The sequence below is a fragment of the Nannospalax galili genome, unplaced genomic scaffold, assembly GCF_000622305.1.
Source record: "Nannospalax galili isolate Female #2095 unplaced genomic scaffold, S.galili_v1.0 scaffold1430, whole genome shotgun sequence".
Taxonomy (NCBI): Eukaryota; Metazoa; Chordata; class Mammalia; order Rodentia; family Spalacidae; genus Nannospalax; species Nannospalax galili.
The window spans coordinates 1,000,389-1,012,992 of record NW_008329126.1 but is presented as its reverse complement, the minus strand read 5'-3'; the positions used below and the strand labels follow the sequence as shown (position 1 = coordinate 1,012,992).

The 12,604-nt window shown below is 38.9% G+C and overlaps 1 protein-coding gene across 5 annotated transcripts in view; it reads left to right on the top strand.

The window, feature by feature from the left end:
* Window positions 1-12,604, top strand: part of Acaca (acetyl-CoA carboxylase alpha) — a 284,858-nt gene that overhangs the window by 196,548 nt on the left and 75,706 nt on the right. For all 5 annotated transcript variants that reach the window (XM_029562520.1, XM_008831314.2, XM_017797626.2 and 2 more), the window contains one exon: window positions 10,802-11,071. In XM_029562520.1, the coding sequence (XP_029418380.1) occupies window positions 10,802-11,071 (270 nt within the window). The remainder of the gene's footprint in view (window positions 1-10,801; window positions 11,072-12,604) is intronic.

Here is a 12,604-nt window from a genome sequence, read left to right as displayed (position 1 = left end):
GGTTTCCGGTTTCCCTGTAGCCCCAGCTGTCCTGGAACTCCCTGTGTAGACCAGACTGGCCTTGAACTCACAGAAATCCGCCTGCCTCTGCCCCCAAGAGCTGGGATCAAAGGCATGCGCCACCATGTTTTTCTTTTGGTCTTTTTGGGACAGGGTTTCCCTGTAGCCCCAGCTGTCCTGGAACTCCCTGTGTAGACCAGACTGGCCTTGAACTCACAGAAATCCGCCTGCCTCTGCCCCCAAGAGCTGGGATCAAAGGCATGCGCCACCATGCCTGGCTTTTTTCTTTTATCTCTATACCAAGTGAGCATATTTGGCTATATGTCTTTGTCTAAAATGATCTTCCAAACCAGTTGGATCTTTCATTAGAAAAATTTAGAGGCTAATTTTGAAAAATATGTTGACCTACATGGAATTACTTTTGATGAATTTCCAATTCTATTCATTTGGGATGCATATGCATTTCTTAGAATTCCTTCCAACTGGCTATTGGAGATGTCTTATCAGGTTGGTTACTTAGTTGATTCTGACTCATTAGCAAACCAAAGTTCAATGAGCTTGGTTGACTTTGGTAATCCTAAAGCATGCCCACTAAAGCAGTACTTGTAGAGTATTACTCAGTTCTTTCTAAAAGTAAGTCCTAGAGATAACACTTAGACAAAAGAATGCTCTTGCCAGCAGTTGTGTATATATATCCTAAGTTTAAGATTTTCCTGAAAAGAAGGTGTGATATCGTATCCTATGTCAAGAGACTTTACAACTCCTAGAGATGCTATGAATATCAGAACAGCAATAGATAATACTGAAGGATGAGGCATAGCATAGTGCACCAGGGTTCAACATTTGTTGGTATGATTAGTGGGTAAGGCTTCTAGAACTTCAGTAGGCCCACTTGGTTAATTTCCATATCAGTCAGTTAACTCTGTGTCTCATTTCTCAAATACCACTTATTTGTATGTATTCCATTAAAAAAAAAAAAGCTGGTGTGCTTATTAAATTACCAAATATACATATGTAAAAAAACTATGATCTCATGTATGAAAATGTTGTAAGGAGAAATTATTCCTTAATACAAAATTATTGTTAAAATCTTTGGTAAGATTCTATTATTTAGATATTTTCTATTCTTTAATTCTATTATAAAATATTTTCAAATAATTGCAAAAGTATTTTGCTATAAAAATAATACTTTTCTTACCCCTTTGTCAAATTTTAGAGGAGCTAAGGCAACTTTGCTCAGGCATTTTTTAATTATGAAAGCATATAATATAAAAGTTTCCAGCAGTTAAGAAACTTATCTTGAGTTAGGCAATAGAGCATGCTATATCTGGCAAATAATATAATATGGAAGGGCATTGACTATTTTCAGCATAGTTTTCACAAACAGGACAAATTAAGTCAAATATTGCATTACCCTGTGGCTTAAAAACTATATCTTTTAAAAGCTTTCAGAATTTGCTGATGTTTTGTTTTACCTTTGAGACTGATGAGTTAATAATTACTACAGTGATTATTTTTTATAGTTTCTAGTTGAAAACAGATTTAACTTGCCATATAAATATAAAGAAGAGCAAAAGGTAACATTTTGTTATGTACCTGGAAAGGAACTCGGGTTCCATTTCCTTTTCTCTGTCTTGGTTCTCTCATTTTTATGATGGAGGAAGGCCACAATCCATGTCAGCGGCAGGAGTCTGGATTCTTTCTTACTGCTCTAGGACCTTCCAGGTAGCCTTCTTCCCAAATTAGCAGAATTAAAACAATAGTTATAGTAGGCTTTACCAAAAAACACTCAGAAAATGACCAAGAAAGCATCCCGACCTCAGCCTGTCCAGCCTGTATCTCAATCTCTGTGGGAAAATGTTGGTACAGCTGAGCTCAAAGTGTAGCGAATGAAGAAAGGCAGTGATACTCCCCACAGCGTAGCAGGTGTTGGTGGATGTTCCTTTATACCCTCAAAAAACAATCCTGTCATGCTTCCCTTCAGCTTTCCCTTCACATTTCCCTGTTGAGCTTATTGTTTTATGATAACAACAGCAGCTTTGGAAAGTGCCTGTGTGCACAGGCACATTCTATTCACACTGATAGTACAATTAATGTAGATGTCAATTTTACTGTTAATTTTGGGTCGTGATTAGTGTTGACACTGTGTCACACTAATGGTGTTTATGGATACCACCAGAATAAATGTTAATATTATCCTGTTTTTAGTGTCTGTTATAGTAACATTAAACCAGGGTCCTCCCAGGAGAAAAAATACATATATGGATAGATAGATAATGCCTTTCTCTATAGCTGGTGTTACTCAGCGAGAAAATGACATCTCAGGGCAGAATCCTAATCACTGTTTGGAGCATCAGAAATAATGATCACCTCTGATCGGAGGTTGTGAATAATTCATTTGGTTTGATTTTCACGTCCTGTCCAGTGATACTTTTCAAACCAAATGTGTTTCTACAGGAAAATAATGGTCCCACTTCTTATGGAAATACTGTGGCACAAATCATTTTACCCACATAAAAACAGTTAAATAAGACTGCTCTCTTCTGTTTGCTTTCTCCTCCCTATTCCCTCCTCCCTCGTTTGAGTGTGTTTATTCCAGGATCAGAAATATTTTCTTCCTCAGGACTTATATAAGGAAAACATTTATTTCTGCTACTCTTTAGCTTATTCACTGTAGATCTTTGAATACTCTTCCTCTTTTCACTTTAAGATAATTAGCTTAAATTGATAACCTTAAACCTAAGAATTTTTCTCATTGGAAGTTTTGCTATGAAAAAAAAAAATCCTGTGAAATTACCTGTTTTTAAACTTGTGGTTACAGGCTAGGCATGGTGGTACACACCTTTGAACCCAGCACTCGGGAGGCAGAGCTGGTGGATCTTTGTGCATTCAAGGCCAGCCTGGTCTACATAGTGAGTTCCAGGCAAGCTGGAGATACAGGGAGACATTGTCTCAAAAAACAAACAAAAAAACTTGTGGTTATATTAATGAAAACACACTTTTCAGTAAGAACTACATAGGACCACTTGTTAGTTAGTGCTATAATGAGGCACTGGCCAGAGAAGAGGGTGCTGTTGCTGCCAGTGCCATGAAGCCCAGCCTGAAACTCATTAGACCATAAACCCACCTACTCACACAAGCAAGCTACAGGTTGCCCTTCACTTGGTTTCTTATAGTCCACCTCAGGCTTCAATCCTGGAGTATCATTTTTATCAGATTTCACTTGTATAAAAACACGAGAGGGAAAGAGAACTTAGAAAAGGGGAGCTCAGCAATGATATGTCCCTTGGTGATTATTCTTCAGGTAATATACAAGGCAGCTTGGACTTGGATGAAACCAGTGAATGCCACATTCCTGATCACATTGTCACACTTGATTATACTCTTCTAAGAACTGCAGAATTAGCTATATAAAATCTTCATTGTATATACCATATACTCATATGTGTGTGTGTGTAATTTGAAAACTCATGGTATCCTAATTAAATGGAGGAGGGAGGGTATAACTATCTTTGAAATAGCAATGGCTGAATCCTCTGAGACAAAGCTATTCTTAGATGGAATATTTTGAGTCTTTGCTCCTGTTGTGACCCTCTTTTTTCCCCCTTTAAATCAAGAGCAGGGGGAAGCATTTTTCAACCTAGTGTTCATCATCAGACAAAGTGTTTTACATTCAGAAACCATTTTCAGTATGAAATTCAATTTTGTCAAGTGATTAGTTGAGTTTGATAGAGAATAATTTAAAAACACAAAGCTGGAAATGGCCATGGTGCTTCTGCACCAGAAAACAGTTGCTGTTTTCAAGTTCCAACCTTGCTTTCAGTGACTGTGCTGCAACTGGACTATTATTACATGTCTTTGCAGCTGTTACAGACCTGCTTCTGTTGACACCTTGTGTTCCCACCCTGGACTGCTAGAAAAAATAGGGAAATGGGTGAATTGATACCTTGCCTGCCTGTCAGTACTAATATTCTTTTATGTACATGTTTGTAAAGCTCTCTAGCCCCCTTCAAGATGAAAGGCTCTGTATAAATATAAGCTTTAGATTTTTGTACATGTTTGTAATACATGTGGTATAGTCCTAAATATGTATTTAGCTGATAGGCACTTTTCTTGTCTATTGTACAAATATTGACTTTAAAAGTATAAATATGTATTTAACCATCAGACCAGAAAAACACTGAAGCAGTTACTTCTCAGATATAGATATTAATATTGTATAAACCTATGTATACATGTTTACATTCTACCACAGCATTACAGACCTTTTCTTTTTTTAAGATGAAATAATAGCCCCCAACAAACATAGTTCTTTTTGTTTATTTTGAGAGAGGGTCTTGCTATCTAACCCTGGCTGTCCTAAATCTTACAGCCATCCTCCTGCCTCTGCTTAGTTGCTGAGCTTACAGAAGTGTGCCACTACATTCAGCTTTTTTTTTATCTTATTTATTATTTTTATTTTATATGTACAAGTGTATTACCTGCATGTATGTGAGTGCACCTGTGTCGTGCAATGCCACGGAGGTCAGAAGAGGGCTTCAGATTCCTCTGGAACTGGAGTTAAGGATAGTTCGTAGGCCACCATGTGGGTGCTGGGAATTGAACCTGGGTCCTCTGCAAGAGCAGTCAGTGCTCTTAACTGCTGAGCCATCTCTCCAGCCCCTACATTTAGCTCTTTTAAAAAAAAAAAAAAAAAAAAAAAAGCAGCTTCCTGCTGCCCAAGTACTGGGATTATAGGCATGCACCAACACGCTCACCTACTAAGATAGTCCTTGATAGACCCCCTTAAAGATGATTATTGAGTTTTAGTTTTCATGTTTCCTCTTTTTAAAATCTATTTTATTATTTTATGTGTTTTGTTTACATGTGTATAAGTATACCCATGTCATGCAGGGCCAGTGGAGGCCAGAAGAGGGGATCAGAACCCCTAGAATTGGAGTTATGAACAGTTGTTAGCCACTGTGTGGGTGTTAGGAACTGAACCTAGGCCCTCTGCAAGAGCAGCCAGTGCTCTTAACTATCAGACCATCTCTGCATCCCCTCATCTTTCTTTGTTTCTTTGTTTATTTGTTTCTTTCTTTTTCTTTCTCTCTCTCTCTTTCTTTTTTTGGGGGGGGGTCTTTTTGAGATAGGGTCTCCCTGTAGCCCCAGCTGTCCTAGAACTCACTATGTAGACCAGGGTGGCCTCAAACTCACAGAGATCCGCCTGCCTCTGCCTCCCTAGTGCTGGGATTAAAGGCATGCACCACCAGGCCTGGCTTTGTTTCCTTTTTTAATTCTACATAAATGTGACCTATTAGAGTATAACTGAAATCTAGAATTAGTTCCTCTAAAATATTGAAAATCCATTAAGGTAGTAAAGTTTTCTGCCTTTAACAGCTGGGAATAGTGACTCAGACCTGTGATCCCAGCATTTAGAAGACAGGCAGGAGGACTGCCACAAGTTCAAGACCAGGCAGGGCTACATAGTGAGATCTTGGTTCAAAAAGCCAATGAAAAAGTTTTCCTCTCTTTAACACTTATTTTGTTTATTATTATTGTGTGTATGTGGGTCTATGATGTGTATGTGTATGCCATGGTTCACGTGGAGGTCAGAGGACAACTTCTACCTGTTCATGGATTTCAGGAATTAAACTCAGGTTACCAGACTTGATCCATCTTGCTGGCCCAAGGAGCAGTTTTTTGTTATGGAAATGTTCAAATGTGCACCAAATTAAAGATAATAGTATGAACTCCCATGTGCCTATTAAGAGAGGAGAAATTTGCCAATTTTTTTTATTTTTTAAATTTATAGTGTTTTTTAAATTATTATTATTTTTATTTTATGTGTATGAGTGTATTGCCTGCATGTATGTGAGTGTACCCATGTCGTGCAATGCTGCGGAGATCAGAAGAGGGTTTCAGATTCCCCTGGAACTGGAGTTAAGGACAGTTCATAGCCACCACGTGGGTGCTGGGAATCGAACCTGAGTCCTCTGCAAGAGTAGTCAGTGCTTTTAACCGCTGAGCCATCTCTCCAGCCCCTAAATTTATATCCAGCCCCTAAATTTATAATGTTTGAAGTTATCAGTAATACTATGAACACATTATTGAAAATTTAGAAAATTAAATAATACAGCTCCATCATCATATTTATCATCTTTTTGCTATGTTTCTTCATTCTTTTTTTTAATATTTTATGTACATGAGTATATTGCCTGTGTGTGTATAAGCATACCCATGTCATGCAGTGCTCGTGGATATCAGAAGAGGGCATCAGATCCCCTGGAACTGGAGTCACAAATGGTTGTTAGCTGCTATGTGGTTGCTGGGAATGTAGTTGGGTCCTCTGGAAGAGCAATCAGTGCTCCAAAGCACTGAGTCATCGCTCCAGCCCCTATGTTTCTTCATTCTTATCTCCCCTCACTTATATGCCTCTAGATAGAATTATAAAACACACTGTGTACTTACTATATGCAGGTACCATTCTAGGTCTTGGCATATATATAATTTTCACCACAAACTTATACAAACTTATTACCTTCATTTTACTGGTGAAGAAACTCAAGCACAGAAAGGCCAGTGGCTTACCTAAAGTGTTTTTGTTTTTTGAGACAGGGTCTTAACTATGTAGCTTGACTAACCTGGAACTCTCTATGTAGACCAGACAGGCCTCAAATCACAGGGATATGCCACTATACCCTGCCTTTACCTAAGTTTATGTGACTAATAAATTCAGAATTTTAGAATCTGTATTCTGAGTCTATAACCTTAGTTACTACACTGTTTTGCCTATTACAATTATAATATGCTTGTACTTTGTGGCCTTTTCTAATTGAGTACTACATTATGGATATTTTTAAATATTCATAATCTTCCTAGCTATCACTTGGTAATGCTGTACAGAGTACTAGCAATGATCTGACTATCCAGTTTACTTCCCCCCAGAGAAAGTATATGTATGTTCTACTATTTTATAATGGGGAAAGTGAGGCTGTTAAAGGTTGTCTTAAAGAAGGTTTTGCAGCTAATATGAAGCTGAGATTTGAAGCAAAACACCTTGACTCCTTCACTTAAGCTCTTAATCGCTGTCCTTACTTTTTGAGACAGGGTCTCCCTGTAGCCCCAGCTGGCCTGGAACTCCCTTTGTAGGCCAGGCTGGCCTTGAGCTCACGGAGATCCATCTGCCTCTGCCTCCCAAGTGCTGGGATCAAAGGTGTGCACCACCATGCCCAGCTTAATAATACCCATTATTATTATTCTATAAATTAGTTTAGTGGTGCTTAGGACTCTTAATCTATAATCTTTATCTCAGTCATGGCCAGTGTTTTAAGCAAACAACAATTGTTGTTTGGTTCCAAGTTTTTGTGTTTTAATGAAATGACTACGCTATATGTGAATTCACAGTATGCAATCCCAGTCCTCAAGGAGCTGAGTGAGGCAAGAATAGTGCCATGAACTTGAGGCCAGCCTGAGCTATCCAGTGAGACACTGCCTTTAAAAGGACGGAGGGGGCTGAGTGTGGTGGCGCACGCCTTTAATCCCAGCACTTGGGAGACAGAGGCAGGTGGATCTCTGTGAGTTCAAGGTCAGCCTGGTCTACATAGTGAGTTCCAAGACAGCTGGGGCTACAGGGAGACCCTGTCTCAAAAAAAAAAAAAAAAAAAAAAAGGAGGAAGGAAGGAAGGGAGAAAAGGACTATGGAACCAATATGTATTATTCCTGTATCATATGTAGGCACCTTGCAAGGCATTAGAGGAGATGATCTAATGGTTTAAGATGGTAAGCTAAAAGAAGTCCTAGATGGTATATAATCTATTATCATATGGATTCTGTACATGAGGGCCTCAGGAAGAAATCAGATAAGAGAGGAATCACTTTAAGATGAGGAAATAGAGTTTGAATAAAACTTTCGCATAAGTAGGATTCAGATTGGTTGAAAGGGAGAGAAAAGGCAAACTTTGTATGTTGAAGTTAATAGATTCCTGCTTCCAGTCATCAAATTCTCAGGTTTTCCTTATTTTTCATATGGGGGCATTGAAGTTCAGTAACGTTAAATATATACAAAGGTCACTAGGTTAATAAGTGATAGAGCCTAGATTTAGATCTAAGTTTGGTTGACTACAAAGCCCATGTTTACCCTTATATGACCTACTCTTTGATTAGCAATGAATTCCAAATTTTAATAGGAATTGAGTCACAGATACTTCCTCTGGTGTTTATTCATTGTGCTAACTCACAACTAAATATTTTCTAGTAAGGATCCTTGCTGCACTGAGACTGGCCCAACACTCGCAATTCTGTATGGTACTTTTTAATATAGGAAGTAGGGAGTGGAGTCTAATCAATGAAAGACATTGATAAAATGTGTGTGATGCCACATTTGTGTCATGTTTTATGTCTATAATCCCAGCACACAGGAGGCTAAGGCAGGAGAATTTTGAGTTCAAGACAAGCCTGAGCTATATAACAAATCATGCCTTAAAAAACTGGAGGATGCCAGGTGTGGTGGCTCACACCTTTAATCCCAGCACTTGGGAGGCAGAGTTCGAGGCCAGCCTGGTCTACATAGTGAGTTCTAGGACAGCTGGGGCTACAGGGAAACCCTGTCTCAAAAAAGACCAAAAAAAAAAAAAAAACCCAAACAAACAAAAAAACTGGAGGATGGGGATGGGGGGCTAGTTCTTGGTGCTGCTATGTTGACACCTAATTAGAAGTCAATTTTGCAAACGTAATGACCTAGCCAATTCTTGAACTGACTGCCCAAGTGACACAAGAGTCCCCAGATAATATAGAAAGATAAGAGTATTATTTGCCTGCTCAGTGCCACATAGTCACAGTGTTTACATGAGCACACAAATGCCAGAGTGTATTCTTCAGGATTTGTACCTAAGCTGGCCTAGGTGACTAAGGTTAATATAGCATAAAATTTGGTGTAAAACCCAATGTTCCTAACTACAAATACATTTAGAAGAAGGTAGACAGGAAATAGCTTTTCTTTTCTGAAAAACAAATGAAATGTTTTAGTTAGAAGAGCACTTGAGAATGCAGAAAAAATATTTCTTGCCACACAGGCATTATATTAACTAGTTTTTAAAAGCTACATCCAGAGTTATTCAATTTGGGTTTCTCTGCACTGTTTTTGGATAACACGTTTCTTTTTCCCTTATTTTTAATGAGCAGCTAGAGTGCTACCGTATCTCAGAAAGTTATTAGAATTTTTCTCCTACATTATATCCATTGTGTGTTTAGCCAATGATATAATATATTAAATAGTTTATATTTAATCAGTGGGTGTTTCATATATATAATACATATATATGCATATTTCTTAATGCAGAGAATCACAAATAGCTGTGTGAAAAGCTTCAACCAGCCTGATTACAGTGCATGTGCAATTGGATTGAGGAATGTGTACTCAGAGCTTATGATCACTGGCCCGGTTGAGGCTGGGTGATGCATGTGGCTTTCCAGGGATGCTGCTATTTACATCTGTTAATGGCCCTTCTTGATGGCCAGCTCCCCAATGAGGTGATATGCAGCAGCCTGGGGATGAGGGACTGAGGCTGCAGATGTAGCTAGGCTCCATTAGGCAGGACCAGGAATGCTCATCTGGTATGCTTTGTGTTTGGGCATGAGTGGTGGGGGATAGAGAGGGAAGCAGGAGACAGAAAAAAAAAAAAAAAAAAAAAGGAGGAGAAAGAATGGAAAGCATTACTTATCCAGGTATATAGGAATCAGACAGGCAGGTATGAAAAACTGTAGCTGTAACTGAGGTGTAAGTGACTAGAAAAGAAATGTGACTAGCGAATAAACAAATAAGATTGAGCAGTTCTTATATAGAAAAGGATTAAAAAAGGAGAGGGCTCTAAGGGTTTGAGAAGAGACATGTCATCTCTTTCAAGCCAATAGCATTTATTTGTGTGACTGGTCAGATGCTACTGAACAGAAAGCAGAGATTTACATATATCGTAGAGCATCAGAAAATTAGTTCTGTGCATTCTTTGGTTTCTGGAGCTAGAAGAAAACAGCAAGAGTTGCTCTCAAGTACAGTACTGGGGGATGGAAAATCCTTGCAGAAATGGGAAATACCTAGAGCAATGCAGTAAAGAATCTTTCTGGTTTCCAGAGAATAATAAAAGGGTCTCATATCACAAAAGTTGAACAGTCTGGGCCTGGAGAGATGGCTCAGCAGTTAAGAGCACTGACTGCTCTTGCGGAGGACCTGGGTTCAATTCCCAGCACCCACATGGCGGCTATGAACCGTCCTTAACTCCCGTTCCAGGGGAATCCAAAAGCCCTCTTTTGACTTCCGCGGCATTGCACGACACAGGTGCACTCACATACATGCAGGCAATACACTCATACACAAAAAAAAAAAAAAAAAAAGTTGAACAGTCTGTGAGAGGTGATATTCTTTCTGATCCTTTATGTATTAAAGGTTTCTTGAAACCTCACCAAAGCTGAAAATAGTGTCTTAATGTGTGTAGTTTAGTAAAATGGGAATTCTGGATTTAGTCACTACTGCTATAGTATTCCTCAACATGTATTCTGAGTACATTTAGATTTGGGTTTTCATCTTTAAGACAAAAGAAGGAATTGAAGTAACTTCAGAATACATAATAAATCAGCTGTTCTTAACATAATGCAAAACAATATACTAGAATACTTTCTGTGGTTTCCAACAGGGAACTTGCTTCTTTCACAATACATAGATTTTCACTTGAAGGGTGTGTCTAAATCTAGTGTCTTACCTTCAAGGAACCTGAAAAATAATTGCTGCATATAAGAAATTTACATTCATTTGTTTATATCTTTATAGATTGGCATGGTAGCTTGGAAAATGAGCCTTAAAAGTCCAGAATATCCAGATGGCCGAGATATAATTGTCATTGGCAATGACATAACATATCGGATTGGGTCCTTTGGGCCTCAGGAAGATTTGCTGTTTCTCAGAGCTTCTGAGCTTGCCAGAGCTGAGGGTATCCCACGCATCTATGTAGCAGCCAACAGTGGAGCAAGAATTGGACTGGCTGAAGAAATTCGTCATATGTTCCATGTGGCCTGGGTAGATCCTGAGGATCCTTACAAGGTACAGCTAAGAGAAGATAATACTTCAAGATACTGTATGTTTATGTATTGGTTGTGTTCTTGTGTTAGAGAGGTAGAGGAAATGATGAGGTTTAAGTTCAAAAGGTAGCTCTTACAAAATTATTTGAGAGGATTCCTTAGAGGCCAGCAAGATGACTGAAAAGAATAAAGCAGGTGTCACCAATCCTGATGACCTGAGTTCAGTCTGTGGATCCACATGGTGGGAAGATAGAACTGACTCCATAAGTTGTTCTCTGACCTCCACCTGTATGTATCACCACTACCACCACCCCAACACACATACAAAATAAAGTGCAATAATAATAATTTTTAAGAAAACTTCCTTAAGAACTGGAGTGTAGCCCCATGGTAGGGTGCTTGCTTGGCATGCTCAAAGCTCTGAGTGAAATACCAATACTGCCCCTGCCCCCCAAAATCCTTAAGATATGGTGTTAGACACATATTTTCAATATGTTCTCCTGGTTTTTCCTCCAGCTTTAAAACAGATTACTGTTTCTATAGTTAAACATAGGTGAAATAATAGCAATGCATTTATCATGAAACATGGTAAATCCAAAATATATATCTTTAAACTATTCCACTGTGGCATCCAGGATTAGGACCAGTCAGTTATCAGTCTTCAACAAACTTTCTCATATCCTCAGCTCTTCTCAAACCTCCTTGCTCTACTTTAAACTGTCTCTCTACAGGCACTACTTCCCTTTTTTCTTCCTAAGCAGTGACTCTTTTCCCTTTCCCTTGTGCTGCTGAGCTCAGAGAAGGGACAATGTATTTAATTCTCACTGCCTGTTCCAAACTCTTTTACCTTTCCCCTGAAAAAGTCCCACCTTAGAATCTTGTGTCATCATGCTATACCACCCTTATTCTTCCCACCCTTTGAGCACAGCCTCTCATTTTTAAAAAAATATTTTTTATTTAGTTCTTTTTTTTATTTTATGTGTATGAGTGTATTGCCTGCATGTATGTGAGTGCACCCATGTCGTGCAATGCCGCAGAGGTCAGAAGAGGGCATTGGATTCCCCCGGAACTGGAGCTACGGATGGTTTGTAGCCACCATGCGGGTGCTGGGACTCGAACCCAGGTCCTGTGCAAGAGCAGTCAGTGCTCTTAACCGCTGAGCCATCTTTCTAGTCCCTCATTTTTAAATCTTTTAGTTTCAGGTACATTATCATTTTTTCTAATACTACTTAGCCATGTTACAATTCTTGGGAGTTGCTATATCCTCAGAGATGATCTTTCCCATCACTGGGCTTCTTGGATCTGTGACTTCCTTGCCTGTAATAGTCCCACCCTCTGCCCTTGCTCATCGTCTGATTCCTCATACAGAAGTTTCAAGCATCCCTCTCTTTGCTACTCCTCCATCTTATTTTTCCAGCTTATTCTCTCTAGTACTCCAAATCCAATAGTCCTTTGAACTTACAAATATTGTGATCCTACCAATTTTTTTCTGTTTTCCACTCCCTCCTTATACCTGCATTTCATCCTTATCTTAAATCCCAGGGTTAATAAAAGA